We start from the raw sequence: 21,084 nt of genomic DNA on the forward strand, positions 1-21,084 counted from the left end.
CTTATTACTGCTGCTTCTGTTTTATGTTAGCCTAGCGACAACAGCAGTGAGCTTCCTTAGAGACACAAACCTTTGCAGAGGGAAAGCCCTCGTATCGCTTAAATGAGCCAAGCGGTGCCAGACCTGGTGGTGGGAGGGTTTGGGTCAGTGTCCCCATAGGAAAAAGGCCTGTCTCCCACATCCCTGGGGGTGAGGCCTGAGTTTTCTCCGACTTGCAAACCTGTTCTGTATCCCTTCAGCCCATAAATGACGGAATGTTTTCTCGAGCAAACTACTTTGTCAGCTCAGGAGAAGGCTGAAGATTAGGAGGAACGTACTCGCTAACGTCAAAGTTTCTACACGGAGGGTGTTGTTGTTGTTTGTATTGGAGGAATATTCAGTTTGTGCTCCCCCCCATCTGTTGTTTGAAACAGCAGGGTTCAGGCACAGTATTGCCACCTTAGCAAGGCCAGAGTTTGCTGCCTCATTAACTAATACAGTGGTACCTCGGTTGTGGAACGTAATCCGTTCCGGAAGACTGTTCGACTTCCGAAACGTTCGACAGCCGAGGCGCAATGGGCTGTCGGCAAAGGGAATGGAGAAAATTGAGAAACGCACCTCAGAAGCTGTTCAACTTCCGAGGCGCGTTTGAAAAAGAAAGCATTCACTTCCGGGTTTTCGGTGTTCGAAAACCAAAACGTTTGGCTTTTGAGACGCTCGAAAACTGAGGTACCACTGTACGCATTTACAGTGGATGCTCGGGTTGCGAACGTGATCCGTGCGGGATGCGCGTTTGCAACCCTCAGCTGCGCATCTGCTCACGCCCGGATTGCGATTTAGTGCTTCTGCGCATGCACAACTGCTGAAACCCGGAAGTAACCTGTTCCAGTACTTCTGGGTTTTGGTGGGTCCATAACCTAAAAAAAGGCAGCCAGAAGCATCTGTAACCTGAGGTAAGACTGTACCCAGAATTCTGTGGCTGCTACACTTCCAGACCCCTGGCCACCTTCCCTTGTGAGAGATTTCTGTCCTGGTATGCCAAAATATTGGTCCTTTGTTTTGCCCTGTATCATTAGGTTTCTCTTGTGTAATCTCCTTATCTCACTGCTGCTGCCTTCAGGTGCTGGGAGTATTGAGATTCCTGTGTTGCTGCTGCTCATCAGCGGGGACTCGGCTATGTTCAAGGTAATGGGCGTGAGAGCTTGTGAAGGGAAGTGGGACGGGGAGAGAGTTGCATACCCCTCAACTGTCCTGGGAAAAACAGGACACCCTGCTTTTTTGCACGAGAGCACGGCAGCCATTTTGGGTGCTGTGATATTGCATTGAGGGGGGGAACCCTTTGGGAAGGACTGCAATCTCACACGGGATCACGTGACACGCCCGGGAGCATGGCCCGCAATCATCCTGGCTATTGGCCTGGACCTTTTGGAGGGTATGGGCTTACGGGAGACACCCAGTCCTGAAAGAACGAGCTGTTGGGAAGGAGAGACACAAATGAAGTGGTCGCTGTGAACGTGGTAAAAGGGGCAGTAGGAAGTGAGGTGGACAGACTCGAGGTTTGCCAGATCTATAGTGGAAACTCGGTTGTCGAACGTAATCCGTTCCGGAAGACTGTTCGGCTTCCGAAATGTTCGACAACCGAGGCGCAAAGGGAGAATGTCAATTTCAATGGTGAAAATGGAAAAACATGCCGCGGAAGCCGTTTGACTTCCGAGGCGCGTTAAAAAACAGATTCAATTACTTCCGGGTTTTTGGCGTTCGAAACTGAAACGTTCAGCTTCCGAGATGCTTGAAAACTGAGGTTCCCATTGTATTTTTAAATTTTTTTTACTAGAACCTCAGAATCTACAAACCAGGAGCCAGGAGAAAAAGACATAGCTGAAATTTAAAAACAAACCAACCAGGGTGCCTCTGAGCACATTCTGACCTTAAGAATTTGATTTCTGTGCAATGACTGAACTGAGCTCACAATCCTTTCACGTCAAAGTCCGCTTCCAGTTAGCTTTTTCCGGCTGCAAACATTTAAAGCTCATTCTAAAGCACACACCTCTTTGTGGAATCCTGGGGGGGGGGGGGCATTGCATTGCTGGCGACCTTTCCCCTTTCTCACTCTGTCTCCCTTCCCGGCCTTGGGGGAGAGGACGGGGTGTTCAATAAATCTGCCGTCCAGTGCATTTCCCCTGGGCCAAACCTCTGTGGAAAATGACCTAGGCAGAGTAGCAGAGTAGCAGCGGTTGCCTTCCGTGTGAGAAGGAGAAGAGTGTGAGAAGGAGAAGAGTCCAGACACTGTCTCTTCTATTTCTAATAGTGTTTATTTACAAGCAGTAAATCCATCAGAACTTGGAGACATTCTGTGCATTCTGAACATCCTCAAAGGATTCAGGTTCACACCTAGCCAAGCCAACCCACACACGGGGGGGGGGGGGACTATGCGCGGGGCAGGCCCCGCTTTGCCGCACTCCTGGTGCTGTTTGCCCCACGCTCCTGGCTGCATACCGTAAGGATATAAGCCGCACTTTAACTTTTGGAATTTGCGGGGGGGGGGGGGAGGGAGTGTGGCTTATATTCAGGCCAGAACGGTAATGAAAACAAAACAAGAACGGAGAAAAGGAAAAACAGAGAGAACCTGAGATATCCCTAGTGTCCACTGGCCCAAACCATTTTGCGGCCCCTGGCTTCGTAGGTTCCTGAGGGGCTCATCTTCTGTCTTGTTTTTCCCTCAGCGCGTCTCTGATGCAGTCCATGCCTCCATCCCTTGCCTGCTCTTGGCAGGAACCGGAGGAGCAGCTGACTGCTTAGCTGGGTTGCTGCAGGAGACACAGCCTGGAGAGCCCATGAAGGCCCTGGCGATGAAGAAGATGCAGGGGAAGTTCCCCGCCGATGAACTGGAGGACTTGGCAGAGGAGGTAGGATCCAGAACTGCAACTCCCTGACCCCCTTCACAACTTATTCTTTCTCCATGGGCTTCCCAGAACTCACATTCCTTCCTGTGGGGCTTTGAGACCTCCCATTACCAGTCCTTCGGGTCATGGGCACTTGAAAATCTCTCTCTGGGGAAGGGAATCTCATTTTCTCTCACAGATCTCCAAGACAATGCTTCTTTTTTCCCTCAGGTGGAGCAAATTGGGGCTCTAAGGGAACTGGTCACCATCTATTCAGACCAGGAGGGTCTCGAGGAGTTTGAGACTGTCCTTCTCCAAGCGCTGGTGAAAGGTGAATATCCTACAGCAGATAATAATAATAATAATAATAATAATAATAATAATAATAATAATAATAATTTTATTTATATCCCGCCCTCCCCAGCCAAAGCCGGGCTCAGGGCAGCTAACAACAATAAAATAGTACAACATTCTAAAATCATTTCATTATAAAATTAAGATAACTCTGGCTGATCCATGGCTTTGGGGTTTACCTCCCCAATCAACCTCTTCTTGCGTTGGATATTTCCTAAATATAAAAGTGGGCTGTAGAAGTTTTATACAAACTCCTTTCCAGTCAATGGTTCCTACTAACCTTCAGTCCTGAGCTCTGAAAAATAACCCAGTCATGGAAGTTAGCTAACATTCCAGAAAGTCCTTCGCTCAGTGGTTGAGGGAAATTCTGGGGCAGCACCAACATCATAAAGAAGGAACCTCCAGATGTGGTGCCTGTCTAGCCCTTGCAATATTTAAAAAGTTAACATGGGCTGGATATGAACCACAAAAGGAAGTCAAGCAGTACTGAGATTTGCTGAACATTCCCAACTTGCAGTTACCATATTTTTCGCTCTATAAGACGCACCAGACCACAAGACGCACCTAGTTTTTGGAGGAGGAAAACAAGGAAAAATCTCAGAAGCCAGAAAACAAGAGGGATCGCTGCGCAGGGAAAGCAGCAACCCCTCTTGCTGTTCTGGCTTCTGGGATAGCTGTGCAGCCTGCATTCGTTCCATAAGACGCACACACATTTCCCCTTACTTTTGAGGAGGGAAAAAGTGAGTCTTATAGAGCAAAAAATATGGTAATTGTTTGAGGGTTGTATCCATCTAAATTCCACTGAACTTAATGAACCTAAGTTGACCGTGTCCAGAAGCTGCAATAGGTTTACCCTGAGTTGGACTAGCATTGATGACACGCCAACCCTAAATGTTGCTTTCAATATAAAAATCAAATAATTAAAATAGATTGACGTATTGCAAAGCAACATATTGGCATGATATCAATTATTATATCAATGTAAGCCACAAAAGTACCCAAAATGTCCCATAAACATTTTGATCAAATCTGTTAAAACAGTTTAAGAATCCATCCCAGTTCTTTTTTTAAAAAAAAAGGTTTCTACCCCATCATCTTATTTCATATTATATAGTTTGGGGTTCAATTTCTGTAGCTAATCCAAGCAAAGTAACCCTGGTGTTTCATTTCAAAACTAAGTCTTTCCCATAGACATCTCCTCCTTGCAAAGATCTCGTTTCCCTTTTCTGAGAATTTATCCTCTCCCTTACAAGGATTCCCTTCTCCTCGCACCCACCATCCTCTCCCCATTTACGGTGCTGCAGAGGGAGACAGGGGAAGCCAAGGCTAAGGAGGTCTCTGCTTCTCCCCTTATTTCAGCCTGTAAACAATCGCGCGAGGCCACCTGCTACCTGGATGAGTTGCACCTGGCTGTGGCCTGGAACCGTGTGGACATTGCTAGCACCGAGCTGTTCCGTGGGGATGTTGACTGGGAGGTGAGTCAGCAGGGAAAGAGGGGGCAGGATGAAAGCAAAGGCAGAGAAGGTATGGAGGAAGGGACTTTTGCAGGGCTGGGTGCAGACTAGGGCTGGGTGATATATCAATACAGTGGTGCCCCGCAAGACGAATGCCTCGCAAGACGTAAAACTCGCTAGACGAAAGAGTTTTCCGTTTTGGAGGTGCTTCACAATGAATCTCCTATGGGCTTGCTTCGCAAGACAAAAATGTCTTGCGAGTTCCTGCGGTTTTTCCCCCCTCCCCCCCCTTTTCTAAGCCGCTAAGCCGCTTATCAGCTGATCCGATAAACTGATAAGCCGCTAAAAGCCGCTAATAGCGCTAATCCTCTAATCCGTCAATGGGCTTGCTTCGCAAGGCAAAAAAACCGCTAGACGAAGAGAATCACAGAACGGATTCTTTTCGTCTTGCGAGGCACCACTGTATGTTATAAGAAAAATATTGCTCCCTTTCCCTTATGGGGTGTCTAAGAGCCCATACAGAGTCCTTAAGGAGGTTCTCTGTTGGTAGGAGAAAATAACAGAGGCCAACCAGAGAATATTGAGAAGCAAAGCAGCTAGTAAGCCTGATCTTTATTAAACTGTTGCAACAGGGTCCCCCGCTCACCCCACGCAGGGAGGGAGGAGAGGAACCCAGAACATTGGTGTACAAGCTCTTATATAGACTTTTGAAATTGCCTACCCTGTAGCTCAAGACCACCCCCCAAAACATCATACATACATCACAGAAAGAGGTGGTCCCCAGCAGAAATTTGAGTGTGTTGCTTCTCTCCTGTCTGCCAGGATACCTGATAATGCCTTATCTGATTGCCTTTTCTGGGTAGCCTGGCCATTCCTTTGAGGTGGTAAATACTTACCGTATTTTTCGCTCTATAAGACGCACCAGACCGCAAGACGCACCTAGTTTTTGGAGGAGGAAAACAAGAAAAAAAATATTCTGAATCTCAGAAGCCAGAACAGCAAGAGGGATCGCTGCGCAGTGAAAGCAGCAATCCCTCTTGCTGTTCTGGCTTCTGGGATAGCTGCACAGCCTGCATTCGCTCCATAAGACAGACACACGTTTCCCCTTACTTTTTAGGAGGGAAAAAGTGAGTCTTATAGAGCAAAAAATGCGGTAGTACCTGAATCTCTTAGGGGTATTGATAGTGTGCTCAGCTTAATAGACACTTGCCAGACTGTATTTACAGGGAGGTGTAAGCCCCTACAGTCAAAAAGACAATTAGAAAGCTTTTCTCATTTCCTTCCTCCTTGCAGAGAAACATTTGAGGTCAATTTGGGAAAGTCAAAATGGCTTCAGGATTGCTCTCCTGTACTATTTCAGACACGTAGTTTATATTCTTATGTATGTGTTTGCATTGTACATTTATGAACATTTATTTTTTATATATAAGACCCTAGAGTTCCTATAACAATTATATCATCCAAAACCAGTTTGAAGTCCATATCATGATATCTGGTTGCGTAATTTTTGACCTGGCAATACATTGTGAATTATGCTGTGTAAAATGTAAAGGTAAAGGACGCGGGTGGGGCTGTGGTCTAAACCACTGAGCCTAGGGCTAGCAGATCAGAAGGTTGGTGGTTTGAAGCCCCACAACGGGATGAGCTCCTGTTGCTCGGTCCCTGCTCCTGCCAACCTAGCAGTTTGAAAGCACGTCAAAGTGCAAGTAGATAAATAGGTACCGCTCCGGCGGGAAGGTAAATGGCATTTCCGTGCCCTGCTCTGGTTTCACCAGAAAGCGGCTTAGATGTGCTGGCCACATGACCTGGAAAAACTGTCTGCGGACAAATGCCAGCTCCCTCGGCCAGTAAAGGAAGATGAGCACTGCAACCCCAGAGTCGTTCGCGACTGGACTTAACTGTCAGGGTCCTTTACCTTTACCTTTAAAGGCAAATAGCAATGTGCAAGAGATATTCATACACACACACACACACACAGTGGTACCTTGAGTTACAAGCGCTTCAGCTTACAGACTCTGGTAACCCGGAAGTAGTACCTCAGGTTAAGAACTTTACCTCAGAATGAGAACAGAAATTGCACGCCGGCGGCAGCGGGAGGCCCCATTAGCTAAAGTGGTACTTCAGGTTAAGAATGGACCTCTGGAATGAATTAAGTTTGTAACCAGAGGTACGTGTGTGTGTGTGTGTGTGTGTGTGTGTGTGTGTGTGTGTGTATAGCAGGTTGCACATGACCAACAGGAGTCTCCCATCAGTTATTCTCATGAGGTTTATCCTCGCATCCCCTTTTACCGCCATCCCTTCTCCCTTCTGCAGCCTAGCCTTCTGATGGACCCGATGCACGACGCTCTGGTGGGCGACCGTCCCGCCCTGGTGCGCCTCTTTGTGGAGAACGGACTGGACATTGGGCAGTTCCTGACGTGGGGGAAGCTGGAGCAGCTCTACGCGGGGACCCCGAGCGGCACGCTTCTGCATCAGCTGCTGGAGCGGCGCCAAGTCGCAGGCCCTGAGCCCGCCTCACCTGCTGAATACTTGCTGCTGGATCGGTCCCTGCCTGAGTGCCAGCTGCCCCAGGTGGCTCACATCCTCCATGACCTGCTGGGGGATGTCTGTGCTCCCTTTTATGACGGATTGCACCCTGCCAGAACGACAGGGGTAGGTGAACCAGGTCGAAGGCTCATCTTGCAGTGAAGTGCCCCTTCTAATGTGCACGTTTTGCAAACTGATATATATATATTTGAATGCTGTTTTTCCTAATGTGTGCATTTTATGCATGTTTCCCCTTAATATACTGATACATGCCATCCCAGTCTCCAGGTTGCCAGGTGCGCTTATCAGGGTCTGCCGTTCCTTTTGAAACCAAGAGGCACAGTGGAGAGTGTGGGATTTTTTAGGGTTGCCACCTTTGTTCTGGCAAAATATAAGGCAGGACAGGGTTGGGGTTTTTGTGGTTTTTTCCCCATCTTGTGCTGAAGTGACTTCAAAGCAATCCATTACAATCTATTGCAGCCTAACAGAATATCCCTCTTGAATTTCTCTCTCTCTCTCTCTCTCTCTCTCTCTCTCTCTCACACACACACACACACACACACACACACACGAATTTGTAAATCTGTTCTTGGCTATCCAGAGCTTAAATACATTATTTTTCACAACCCCTTTCAAGCATATGTATTTGGAGAGGATCCCTAACTTGGAACACACACACACACACACACACACACACACACACACACACACACGAGAGAGAGAGAGAGAGAGAGAGAGAGAGAGAGAGAAGAAGAAGTGAAGAAGAGTTTGGATTTGATATCCCGCTTTATCACTACCCTAAGGAGTCTCAAAGCAGCTAACATTCTCCTTTCCCTTCCTCCCCCACAACAAACACTCTGTGAGGTGAGTGGGGATGAGAGACTTCAGAGAAGTGTGACTGGCCCAAGGTCACCCAGCAGCTGCATGTGGAGGAGTGGAGACGCGAACCTGGTTCACCGGATTATAAGTCCACCACTCTTAACCACTACACCACACTGGTAGTGTAGTGTAGAGAGAGAGAGAGAGAGAGAGAGAGAGAGAGAGAGAGAGAGAGAGAGAGAGAGAGAACTGTATCCATACAGGACGTAGCATTTTACACTGAAATGCAGGACAATCCTGTTTCATACAGGATAGGTGGCAACCCTATTATCTTTATGATGTGTAGTTTATTTACACATATATACAACCTGAGCTGAGATGGAGAGAGTCCACAGCATTCACGACCCAAGAGAGTTCCGTTCCTTCCATTGCTGCACCCTCAGATTCCAAGAGACCCCGGGCATAATGTCTGACCATCTCTGCAGCATAAAACGAACTGTCTGCCTCGTTCGCTGCCCCCACCTTCCAGCTTGCAAAGGGGACACTTTTTTCTGTTCGCTTACCTCATCGCCCCCTGCAATTCTGCCCCACCTTCCTGAAACTCTGGCCTTTTTTGTCTCTGCTAACTATCCCTCACTCCAGGCAGTGGTTTCCCCCATTTTCTGGCCCTGAGAGTCTCTGTAGTGGGGTAGGAGAGTGGGGGGGGGGAGTTCACATCTGGCAACTAATACACCCCTTTGGTTTTAGATAAGACATGGGTAGATGAGTCTAAAAAGCATGGGACACAAATTTTCACAGCCCTCTAGCGGCTACAGTAAGTATCTCATTTACCAGAAGCAAAGTGTATGCATTAAGGCAATGTGCACCTGGTCACCAAAATAATTTGTTCCGGATTTTCGTGTCCTTGGTAAAATTTTGGGAAGTGGCTGAGGCTAAAGTTGGGGGGTGATAGATTCTGGGCAGCTGTTCAATATCAACTGAAGAGCTAAGCTAAGTGTGAGCCATTTCTGTCTATTGCTAATTGTGCCTCTCTCTCCTTTCCCAAGAGCAAAGGATCATTACTCAACGGAGACCCCATGTACCGCTCCAAGCTTTCACCAAACCCTTGGACTGACCTCTTCATATGGGCTGTGTTGCTGAACCGCAGAGAGATGGCCATGTATTTCTGGGAAATGGTGTGTATGATGACTGTTATTAATATAGTTAACACTAAGGTCCAGCTCTGAGGGCCTTCGGGCGGTTCCCTCACTGCGAGAAGTGAAGGTACAGGGAGCCAGTCAGAGGGCCTTCTCGGTGGTGGCGCCCGCCTTGTGGAACTCCCTCCCACCAGATATCAAGGAAATAAACAACTATCTGACTTTTAGAAGACATCTGAAGACAGCCCTGTTTAGGGAAGTTTTTAATGTTTTATCATGTTTATAATATTCTGTTGAGGGACACAGGTGGCGCTGTGGTCTAAACCACAGAGCCTAGGACTTGCCGAACAGAAGGTCGGCGGTTCGAATCCTCGCAACGGGGTGAGCTCCTGTTGCTTGGTCCCAGCTCCTGCCCACTTAGCAGTTCGAAAGCCCATCAAAGTGCAAGTAGATAAATAGGTACCACTCTGGCGGGAATGTAAACGGCGTTTCCGTGCGCTGCTCTGGTTCGCCAGAAGCGGCTTAGTCGTGCTGGCCACATGACCCGGAAGCTGTACGCCGGCTCCCTCGGCCAATAAAGCGAGATGAGCGCTGCAACCCCAGAGTTGGCCACGACTGGACCTAATGGTCAGGGGTCCCTTTACCTTTAATATTCTGTTGGGAGCCACCCAGAGTAGCTGGGGAAACCCAACCAGATGGGTGGAGTATAAATAAATAAAAAATATCATTTTTATTATTGTATTATAATGTGACAGAGCTAACAAACGAAGAGATAGGCTCCTGTATGGGGTCCATAATGGGAGAAACCAAGGAGCCAGAGTTGAAATAAGAAGGAACCAGCTGGAAATGCAGGGCAACCAGGCAGTGCTTTTGCCACATCTGGATACGATGAGAGTATTTCCCCCTCCTGGCTCTCAGCTGCCTGTAGCTTTTTTGGAGGGCTGTTTCCTTGCCTCTGTCTCCATTGATGGCCACCCTTTCTTCTCCCCCTTAGGCCCCCGACGCTGTGGCTGGGGCTTTGGCAGCAGCACGGATTCTCCGAGAGCTTTCGCACCTGGAGCAGGAGGCTGAGGAAGAGGCAGCCATGAAGGACCTCGCCATGCGCTTTGAGAATTTGGCCATTGGTGCGGACATGAGGACATGGAGGCTGGGGTGGGAAAGAGGGACCTGAGAGGAACGGTCAGGAAGGGAAGGCTAGCTGTTTGCAGTCAACAACTGAGAAGCTGCCTCAATTCTTTCCGGTTCTGACTCTAGGGAAACTTGATTTCTAAAGAGTGTTTAGGTCGCTCCCTGTTTCAAACCAAGGAACCCGTCGCCCTCCAGGTACTGATGAACTGCAGCTCCCATCATCCCTTGCCATTTACCATGCTAGCTGTGGCTGATGGGAGTTGTAGTTGTACTGAAGGTAATAGGGCCCTTTATATGTCCAGCTGTCCTTTGTCAACAACAAATTGCTGCTGTTTTTTGTGTTGAATATATCCTATATGGTAATTTACGGACCTAATAGGTATTAATAGGACACGGGTGGCACTGTGGATTAAACCACAGAGCCTAGGACTTGCCGATCAGAAGGTCGGTGGTTCAAATCCCCGCGACGGAGTGAGCTCCCGTTGCTCGGTCCCTGCTCCTGCCAACCTAGCAGTTCGAAAGCACGTCAGAGTGCAAGTAGATAAATAGGTACCACTCCGGCGGGAAGGTAAACGGCGTTTCCGTGCACTGCTCTGGTTCGCCAGAAGCGGCTTAGTCATGCTGGAAGCTGTACGCCGGCTCCCATGGCCAATAAAGCGAGATGAGCACCGCAACCCCAGAGTCGGTCACGACTGGACCTAATGGTCAGGGGTCCCTTTACCTATCCCAGTGTTAAGTCTACTGCAACAATAATGGCCATTATAAATGAGCGCAGTTTGTGGGATGTGTTGGAAATTCCTTGACATTGTAAGTAAGCATCTCCTCCTCAATTTCTTCTCTCTCACCCCCACCCCCATTCCAACTCCAGGTGTATTTGGGGAATGTTACCGAAATGGGGAGCCCCGGGCCTACAAACTGCTGGTGCGCCGCTCCGAACTCTGGGGAGGAGCCACTGTCCTCCAGCTCGCTCACCAGGCTGACGCCCGCCTCTTTTTTGCACATGATGGTGTGCAGGTATGGTTGTGTCCAGCACACTGGATCACTGCAAGGATGCTTCTTGCTTGAGCGTCTGCTACCACGCTGCTGAATCTTCTTTCCATTTAAGAGTTTTGTGAAGCAGCTAACGTTTAGCACAGGCCTAGGCAAACTTGGCCCTCCGGATGTTTTGGGACTACAACTCCCATGATCCCCAGCTAACAGGACCAGTGGTCAGGGATGATGGGAATTATAGTCCCAAAACATCTGAAGGGCCGAGTTTGCCTATGCCTGGTTTAGCAGGACCAACAGCAACCCCTATAGTGCGGAAAGCTGTGTCGGGTCCTTACAAATGCGGAACAGGTGTTTTGTGGCACCTGTAGCTGTGTCAGTTCTGCCAGTCAAAGCCGAGTGGGCCCATGTGGGGTACGATGATCTCGTAGGTAAACTGGCCCCGCATTGTTAGGGCTTGGGAGGTTGAGGGGTCCCAATCCCTGCTAATTCTCTTCCGTGCTCTTCCCGCAGTCCCTGCTCACCCAGAATTGGTGGGGAGAGATGGACCGAGGCACCGCTGTCTGGAAGCTCCTCCTGACTTTCTTCTGCCCCCCTCTCATCTTTACCGACCTCATCAAGTACAGGTGGGTGAACTCTGTCTGAAACTAAAATGGTTGCCAAAAGATTGTTGTGATTGTTGCAGGCCACCCCAATCATTGAGCAGTGCGAGATTCTCGGGGTTCCAGGCTATTACTCAGGGCTCGGTTTCCTCTGGAATGAGGGACAGCAGAGACTGTGGTGTCTTTATGATACAGTGGTACCTCGGGTTAAGTACTTAATTCATTCCGGAGGTCCGTTCTTAACCTGAAACTGTTCTTAACCTGAAGCAGCACTTTAGCTAATGGGGCCTCCTGCTGCTGCTGTGCCGCCAGAGCATGATTTCTGTTCTCATCCTGAAGCAAAGTTCTTAACCTGAAGCACTATTTCTGGGTTAGCAGAGTCTGTAACCTGAAGTGTATGTAACCTGAAGCGTATGTAACCCAAGGTACCACTGTACATGGTTTATTTACACATACAGTCATACCTCTTGTTACGTTTGCTTCAGCTTAAATCTTGTCAGGTTGCGTCCCACGGCGACCCGGAAGTACCGGAAAGGGTTACTTCCGGGTTTCGCCGCTCACACATGCGCAGACGCTCAAAATGACGTCATGCGCAGAAGCGGCGAATCGTGGCACGCACAGACACGGGTTGCTTTCTGCTCATGTTGTGAACGGGCCTCCGGAACGGATCCCGTTCGCAAGCAGGGGCACCACTATATATACAACGTGAGCCTACGATGGAGGAGCTCACAGCATTAACGCCCTAGAAGGCCTCGCTTCTCTGGGAGCCGCAGACTTGGATTCAGGCAGAAGTCAGGACCATGCCTTGATGCCAACCCTGCTTGCTCCGAACCTGAGTGTGGCTTCCTCTTTCGACAGAGCCATGGATGAGGACCTGCGCCAAGCTGAGGTGGACAGCCTTGACACGGATGTGAAAAGTACCATCGGAGACATGCTGTTTGAGTAGGGGGAACGGTCATGTCCTTGGGAAGGTGTGGGGAGCGGGGAGGGGAGACCCTAACTTTCAGCGCTGCTGCCACAAAGGAGCCTGAAGGCTGGATTCCTTGCATAACCTGCGGCCCTCCATATGCTATTGGTCTATAGGTTTCCTCAGGCCCTGCCAGCACCATCCGTGGTCAGGGATGTTAAGAGGGTTCCCCATCTCTGATTTAGCGATATTCCAGGTCCCCTCTTTGAGTGTCCAGCATAGTCTTCCATAGCCAAAGGATTTCTCTGGGGCCTGGTGCATTTTAAAATTATTATTGCTTTTTAGCACACACTGACCCGGGGCTTTTAATCACAGCTGCAGGCATGCCAGAAGGATAGAAGCTTTTATCTCTCTGTTCCTGAAGAAAGGGTCAGAAGGAGAGACATTCCAGATTGGGGTGCAAGGGTGAATATATGAATTGGTTAGAAGAAGAAGAAGAGTTTGGATTTGATATCCCGCCTTTCACTCCCCTTAAGGAGTCTCAAAGTGGCTAACATTCTCCTTTCCCTTCCTCCCCCACAACAAACACTCTGTGAGGTGAGTGGGGCTGAGAGACTTCAGAGAAGTGTGACTGGCCCAAGGTCACCCAGCAGCTGCATGTGGAGGAGCGGAGACGCGAACCTGGTTCACCAGATTACGAGTCCACCGCTCTTAACCACTACACCATAATCAGTTTAAAATATATTACAGTGGAACCTCGGTTTTCAAACGTAATCCGGAAGTCCATTCGACTTCCAAAATGTTCGAAAACTGAAGATCAAAGGGCTGTCTGCAAAGCCAAAGGGTAAAAATTAAAACACGCCTCGGAAGCAGTTTGAGGTGCATTCATAAACGGAAGCATTCATTTCTGTGTTTTTGGCGTTCGGCTTCCAAATCATTCGGCAGCCGAGATGTTTGAAAACCGAGGTTTGACTGTACCTAGCTTGCTGAATTAGGCAATGTGGATGTTGTGTGTGTGTGTGTGTGTGTGTGTGTGTGTGTGTGTGCGCGCGCATATGTGAGCGTGTGTAAAAGAGGTACACATAAAAACTGCAGGTGGTAAACACCACCTTAAGAGGCTTTCTCAGTTTCTCAAGCAGAGGAAGGAATCACATCTGTACTCTACATTTAAAGCACTTCTATACCAACGTTAACTGCCATGGCTTTCCTCAAAGAATCCTGGGAATTGTAGTTCGTTACGAGTGCTAATTGGAGACTGCCCACAGAACTACAGTTCCCAGCACAGTCCTTTGGGGGGCTGCCATGACTGTTAAAAGTGACATAAGACGACTTTGAATTATTGAACCTGAACATGGCTTCACATATGGGACATAGGTGCATATAATAAAAGCAGTATGTTTTTTATTGCTTCTCATTTCAAGATTAGTGGCTAGGGGAAACCCAACCAGATGGGCGGGGTATAAATAATAAAATTATTATAATCATTAGTGGTGGTAGTAGTAGTAGTAGTAATAGTAGGGTTTTTTCCATCTGCAAGCTTAATTGATAGATTAGTTGACCAGAACCCATATGGTGAATCAACTAAGATTCCTTTGCAGTCAAACCTTGGTTCCCAAACGGCTTAGTTGCCGAACAAACGCCACAAGCCCAGAAGTAAGTGTTCTGGTTTGTGAATGTTTTTCAGAAACCGAATGTCCGATGTGGCTTCCGCTTGAGCACAGCTGTCAACTTTTCCCTTTTCTTGCAAGGAATCCTATTCGGAATAAGGGAATCTCCCTTTAAAAAAGGGAAATGTTGACAGCTATGCGCTTGAGGGAGTCAGACAGGCTCCCAGAACGGATTAAGTTTGAGAACCACTGGATTTGGGTGGCAGCCCTAATTCGATTCTGTCCCACTCATTACCTCTTCTCGTCCTTTCCACTCCTTGCCCTCTCCTAGCAATCCCGATCCTCCCTTCCCTCTTTCCACTCGCCCCTCCTGGCTACGACGGTGGCGTCAGTTCTGGGTGGCTCCGGTGACGGCCTTCCTGGGCAACGTCGTGATGTACCTGCTCTTCCTCTTCCTCTTCTCCTACGTCTTGCTTCTGGATTTCGACCCCCCGCCTCCCAAAGGCCCTTCCGGCACAGAGATCGCTTTGTACATCTGGGTCTTCACGCTGGTCTGCGAGGAGGTGCGCCAAGGCTGTTTTGTGGGCTCGCTCCCCCTGCCGCTGAGGGTACGGCGATACTTCCAGGACACTTGGAACCAGCTCGACATCACGGCTCTGTTACTCTTCATGCTGGGGCTCGTCTGCAGGTCAGAGGAATTTCTGCACTGGGCAGAAATTATTATATATACACATAATTTTTAAATTAAATTTTCTAATTTACATTTCAAAATACAGTCGTACCTTGGTTAACGAACGCCTTGCGAGTCAAACGTTTTGGCTCCCGAACGCCACAAACCCGGAAGTGAATGTTCCGGTTTGCAAATGTTCTTTTGGAACCCAAATGTCCAACGCAGCTTCCGTGGCTTCCTATTGGCTGCAGGAGCTTCCTGCAGCCAATCGGACGCCGCGGCTTGGTTACCGAACATTTGGGCAGTCGAAGAGACTTCCAGAACGGCTTCCATTCAGCTTCCAAGGTACGACTGTATTCATTTAAACAACCTTAAATCAATGACTTCCCTTCTTTTCTACCCGTGGTTCATTTTGCATGCCATACATCTCCTCATATTTTACATGAACTAATCCAATCAGTAATCCATTGTTACATCCATCTAAACTTATTTACACTGCTGAATTTATCTTAATGTTAATGCTACCAGCGTTTTTAAATAATGAACACAATTTTCACCCATATATTCAGTAAACATTTTCCAGTCTTCTTTAAACGTACTTTCTTCTTTTTTCTCTTATTCTATATGTTAAATCTGCAAGCTGTGTGTATTCCATCAGTTTAAGTTGCCATTCTTCTTTGGTTGGGACCTCGCTCGTTTTCCACTTTGGGGCTAACAAAACACAGACCACAGTAGTAACATACATAAACAGTCTTTTTTGACACCTGGGAATTTCCTTCTGAATTATTCCCAATAAAAAGGACTCCGTTTTTGGGTGGAAGGTGCTTTCAAACATATTTTTCTATTCATTATATATCATTCCCCAATACTCCTAGAATTAAACAGAAATGATGATGATCATCAACATCTTCATCACAATTGGTTTATTCATTGCCTTCTCTCTTTTTGGCTTGCCAATTATTTTTATTGATTTTCCGTAACTTTTAACAAATTGTTGCCAAATTAATACAAATGGAATATAAATTTAAAAGCTGACTTCCCACATATTTATACTTGCAATAATATTCCTTCCATTCGCCCTGCACATCAGCTGTATGAGTACCAATTTCTGCTAAGACTGTTATATTTTATTGTAGCCTATCCACAAAATAATCAGGTAGAGTAAACCTTTTTATACATTCTGTTAATCGACTTCTAAACAACCGTCTCAAGGCGGTTTGTACTGAAGATCATTAAAAACCGTGGGGGTGTAAATATGTACAATTTTTCTGGCAAAGGATGTTTAAGGAGATAACAGAAATCACTGGGTTAAAGCTGACCGAAAGTCCAGAGGTAGCATTATTATCAATTTACGATGGGGTGGAAGGTTCGCAGGCTAGGAAGGGCTTGCTCACAGATTTATTGACAGCTGTACGAATTATGATAGGTAGGAAGTGGAACGGGGCAAGCAGAATATAAAATGGAAGAATGGTATAAAGAAGTGTGGGATATAGCTATTAATGATAAATGAACATGTGCCATTAAGGTAAGACGGGGAGATATGCAGGAGAAACGATTCTGAGGAGATATGGAAGATGTTTGTATAAGTTGTACTGTTAGAACAGAAAGGGGGTCAATCCATCGCAAGAGGTGTTGAAACTTTAGGGAAGTTGGATAATTACAATGGAATGGTCTTGGTGATGGGGTGCACATTTTGATTTTTATTTATGTACTTTGTCAAAATAAAATAATATAATAATAATAACAACCATTAAAAACCCTAAAAACTCCAAACATATTTAAAGCAATGCAAAAACTATACAAAGTAGACGCTTGCCATGAAGACTCATTTATCCAGCCGAGAATGCCTGTCAGAACAATAATATTTTCAGTTGTTTCTGCAAAGGGCAGATAGTGGATTTTTTTCCTTTTGAAATTTTGTGTCCCGTCCCCCCCAATTGCACCTGGGGCAACTGGCCATATGGTTCTACCACTTCTACATCACCGATTGTGAGGTTGGGAATTGACTGGCTCTGGCGAAGGGAAAAGGGATTGTCTGCCGAGAAGGAAACATTCTTTTCATCAGTTTCTTACCCCACTGTATGTCTCTCAGGCTGTTTCCAAGGTCATTTGAATCTGGACGCACCATTCTCTGCCTGGACTTCATGGTATTCACCCTTCGTCTCATCCACATCTTTGCTGTCAACAAGCAGCTAGGGCCCAAGATGATCATCGTCGGCAAGATGGTGAGCAGACGCATGTGCGATTTGTGTGAGATGTTGCAAACAGCAGGTCTTTCAAGTGTGCAAGAGCAGCTGCCCCAAGTTGGGATATGAGGATCAGTGCTGGATTTATGCATAAACTAAACAAGCTATAGCTTACGGCCCCACTCTCTTGGGGGCCCCCAAAAAATTTAAAGGAAAAGAAACCTGGGTGTACATTTCCAAAATATAAGATAAGAAACAAATAAAATAAAACCTACATACAGCAACAGTGTTTTGTGTTGTGTAGGCTCCTATTTGTTATGTGCAAATAGCTTTAGGCAAAGGTAAAGGTAAAGGGACCCCTGACCATTAGGTCCAGTCATGACCGACTCTGGGGTTGCAGCGCTCATCTCGCTTTATTGGCCAAGGGAGCCGGAGTACAGCTTCCGGATCATGTGGCCAGCATGACTAAGCCACTTCTGGTGAACCAGAGCAGCGCACAGAAACGCCGTTTACCTTCCCGCCGGAGTGGTACCTATTTATCTACTTGCACTTTGACGTGCTTTCGAACTGCTAGGTTGGCAGGAGCAGGGACCGAGCAACGGGAGCTCACCCCGTCGCGGGGATTCGAACCGCCGACCTTCTGATCAGCAAGTCCTAGGCTCTGTGCTTTAACCCACAGTGCCACCCGCGTCCTATTAATACCTATTAGGTCCGTAAATTACCATATAGCATATATTCAACACACAAAAACAGCAGCAATTTGTTGTTGGCAAAGAACAGCTGGACATATAAAGGGCCCCATTACCTTCAGTAGTTTGGGGCCTCATCAAACCTAAATCCAGCCCTGATTCAGATGCAACGCAGATAAATGTGCAAAGGATTCTGGGCTTAGCTGTGAATGTAATAGGCAAAAGGCAGCGAGTGTGCAAAGGACGAGAAAGTTGAAAGGAGGAGCAAGAGAGATAAATCTGAGGTTCTTTGGAGATGCGTTTTGTTTTACGCACATTTGTGTGTTGCAAAGGTTGCTTCCCCCGGCAGCTTCCTTTTCCCTGTACACTTCACCACGCAGGCACATCGGTTTCCTTTGATTAACAGAGTGCATTGCAAAATATAGATGAGAAATTAAACTTGATTCGAGTTAGCAGATTTTATTTTAACCAACCCCCTCATTTCTTTCATCTCTTCTGTCAAAAGGGTAATTTTTGCTCTCCCTATCGTCTCTCTTTAGATGAAGGATGTCTTCCTCTTCCTGTTCTTCCTTGCCGTGTGGCTAGTGGCCTACGGGGTCACCACCGAGGGGCTGCTTCTCCCCCACGACCGACGTCTCCCCTGGATCTTCCGCCGTGTCTTCTACCGTCCTTACTTGCAAATCTTTGGGCAGATCCCCCTGGATGAGATTGACGGTGGGTGTCCTAGGGGGTTCTTGCTTCCATTCTAGACCGGCACCCCACCTTTGCCAACTCAGAAGGGATAGGGAAGCAATAGAGTAAACACAGGAGGGCGCAACCAAAATAATCAAGGAGTCCGAGAGCTTTTCCCTACGACTGCCGAGGCTTTGGGCTCATCCAGATTCACTTTTCGTTCCATGCTTTCTAGGCGCAAGTCCAAGCTCTGTATCCAAGAGCTTTTTCCTTATTTGCCCCGCTGCTTTCTCCAAGAAAACATGCTCTTTAAAGCTAAATCGGAACAGCAATTTGGGTCTCCCGCACCTTGTCATTTGTTCTGATTCAGCTGCAAAGAGTAGGCGTTTGCAGGGAAAGCGCAGGCTGCACAGAAAAAAAGAGTGCTTGGACAATGAGCTTTAAGAGTGCTTGGACAATTAACCCCCCCCCCTTGCCCTCCCCACACTATGCCCCTGCTTTTAGGGGCTGCAGAGAGCTGTGCTCTATAAGGAACTCCCACCTCGTTCTTCCCTTCCATCTCCAGCTAGCCTGATCAGAGCGTCAAACTGCACCTACGATCCCTTGGCCATCTTGATGGAAAACGCGGAGCCTTGCACCAACACCTATGCCAATTGGCTGGTGCTCATTCTCCTCGTGATCTTCCTGCTGGTAGCCAATATTCTGCTTCTCAACTTGCTCATCGCTATGTTCAGGTACCTACCGCGGTCGCCGGCACCTGTTGTGAATCGGCGCATACAGAGCGGGCAGACGAGGTTCAAAAGCGAATCCCCTCAAATACGAAATATGCATAAGCATATTCCTAGGGGTTTCTCTCAGTAAAGACCTTACTTGGAAAATAAATGCAACCCAGGTGGTTAAGAAAGCCCAACAGAGACTCCATCTCCTCAGAGTATTGCGGAAGAACAATGTCAATCAACATCTGATGATCTCCTTCTACCGGTCAACAATAGAAAGTGTCCTTTCATACTGCATCACGGTGTGGTACGCTGGTTTGACATCATCTGATAGGAAGTGCCTACAGAGGGTGGTGAATACAGCACAAGATATTATGGGCTGTTCCGGAAATCCGCTGGATGAAATAGTGGAAGAATAGCGGAAGAATGTTGCCTCAGGAGAGTGAGGAGGAGAATCTCAGGGATGATTCACACCCTGGCCAGCACTTTCAGTATCTCCTGCCCTCAGGCAGAAGATATAGAAACATGATTAGTCGCACCAACAGGGTAAAGAACAGCTTCTTTCCATGGGCTGTTAGGCTGCTGAATGAAAAGATAACAACAGGGCAACTGACTTTTGGGTTTGGTGGGTGTGCGTCAGTAAACGAGGGGAATTAAGACTAAGAGAGCTGAGTGGGGGGTGCTTGTGTAATCTCACTGCATACAAGTTGTACAAGTGACAATAAAGTACAGTGGTGCCTCGCAAGACGAAAAGAATCCGTTCTGTGATTCTCTTCGTCTAGTGGTTTTTTCGTCTTGCGAAGCAAGCCCATTGACGGATTAGCGCTATTAGCGGCTTTTAGCGGCTTATCGGATCAGCTGATAAGCGGCTTAGCGGCTTCGAAAAAGGGGGGGTGAAAAGAAAAAAACCCCGCAGGAACTCGCAAGACATTTTTGTCTTGCGAAGCAAGCCCATAGGAGATTCGTTTTGCGAAGCACCTCCAAAACGGAAAACTCTTTCGTCTAGCGAGTTTTCCGTCTTGCGAGGCATTCGTCTTGCGGGGCACCACTGTATTTCAATAAGCGGCGGATATTGGGGAAATGCCTTTATCCCAAGTCAGATTAGTGGTCCATCCAGTCCAACATTGCCTCCTCTACTGGATTTCAGGCAGGGGGAAGCTGAGGTTTGTCTGTTTGTGGGTTACAATTTCACCTATGATATTTCTATCCCTCCTGCACCCTGCCCCCCTCGACAACAGCTACACATTCTCCAAAGTGCAAGGCAACAGCGACATTTATTGGAAATCCCAGCGCTACAACCTGATCCTGGAGTATCACAGCCGCCCTGCCCTGGCCCCGCCATTCATCCTGATCAGCCACCTGCACCTCTTCTTCAAGCGACACGTCCGTAAAGTGCAGTCAGCAAAGGGGAAACACTTCTGTGAGTGCTGGGATGGGAGGCAGGGGAATGGGGAAGGTAGAAGGGACATTCTTGTCCGGAATCGAAGAGCGCACAGCTTCCCTTTCCCTTGTTCCCACTCTCACACCTTCTGGTGTGTGTCTTTTGCACTCCCACAAAAACCACGCCACGTTCATGCCGCTGGCTAAAAAGCCTCAGCTGCTTAAGCCTATTATTATTATTATTATTATTATTATTATTATTATTATTATTATTATTATTATTATTTGCATACTGCCCTATACTCGTAGATCTCAGCGCAGTCCACAACATAAAATTACAATACAGTGGTACCTCAGGTTAAGTACTTAATTCGTTCTGGAGGTCCGTAC

The 21,084-nt window shown here is 47.5% G+C and overlaps 1 protein-coding gene across 3 annotated transcripts in view; it reads left to right on the plus strand.

Moving 5' to 3' along the window:
• TRPM4 (transient receptor potential cation channel subfamily M member 4) overlaps positions 1 to 21,084 on the plus strand; it is a 46,969-nt gene that overhangs the window by 18,778 nt on the left and 7,107 nt on the right. For all 3 annotated transcript variants that reach the window (XM_083469479.1, XM_083469480.1, XM_083469478.1), the window contains exons 7-21: positions 1,100 to 1,164; positions 2,703 to 2,885; positions 3,093 to 3,192; positions 4,575 to 4,690; positions 6,983 to 7,321; positions 9,061 to 9,189; positions 10,145 to 10,274; positions 11,147 to 11,292; positions 11,779 to 11,891; positions 12,726 to 12,809; positions 14,713 to 15,069; positions 17,144 to 17,276; positions 18,466 to 18,640; positions 19,164 to 19,332; positions 20,553 to 20,734. In XM_083469479.1, the coding sequence (XP_083325605.1) occupies positions 1,100 to 1,164; positions 2,703 to 2,885; positions 3,093 to 3,192; positions 4,575 to 4,690; positions 6,983 to 7,321; positions 9,061 to 9,189; positions 10,145 to 10,274; positions 11,147 to 11,292; positions 11,779 to 11,891; positions 12,726 to 12,809; positions 14,713 to 15,069; positions 17,144 to 17,276; positions 18,466 to 18,640; positions 19,164 to 19,332; positions 20,553 to 20,734 (2,421 nt within the window). The remainder of the gene's footprint in view (positions 1 to 1,099; positions 1,165 to 2,702; positions 2,886 to 3,092; positions 3,193 to 4,574; positions 4,691 to 6,982; positions 7,322 to 9,060; positions 9,190 to 10,144; positions 10,275 to 11,146; positions 11,293 to 11,778; positions 11,892 to 12,725; positions 12,810 to 14,712; positions 15,070 to 17,143; positions 17,277 to 18,465; positions 18,641 to 19,163; positions 19,333 to 20,552; positions 20,735 to 21,084) is intronic.

This window comes from Podarcis liolepis, assembly GCF_965112155.1.
Source record: "Podarcis liolepis genome assembly, chromosome: 13".
Taxonomy (NCBI): domain Eukaryota; kingdom Metazoa; phylum Chordata; class Lepidosauria; order Squamata; family Lacertidae; genus Podarcis; species Podarcis liolepis.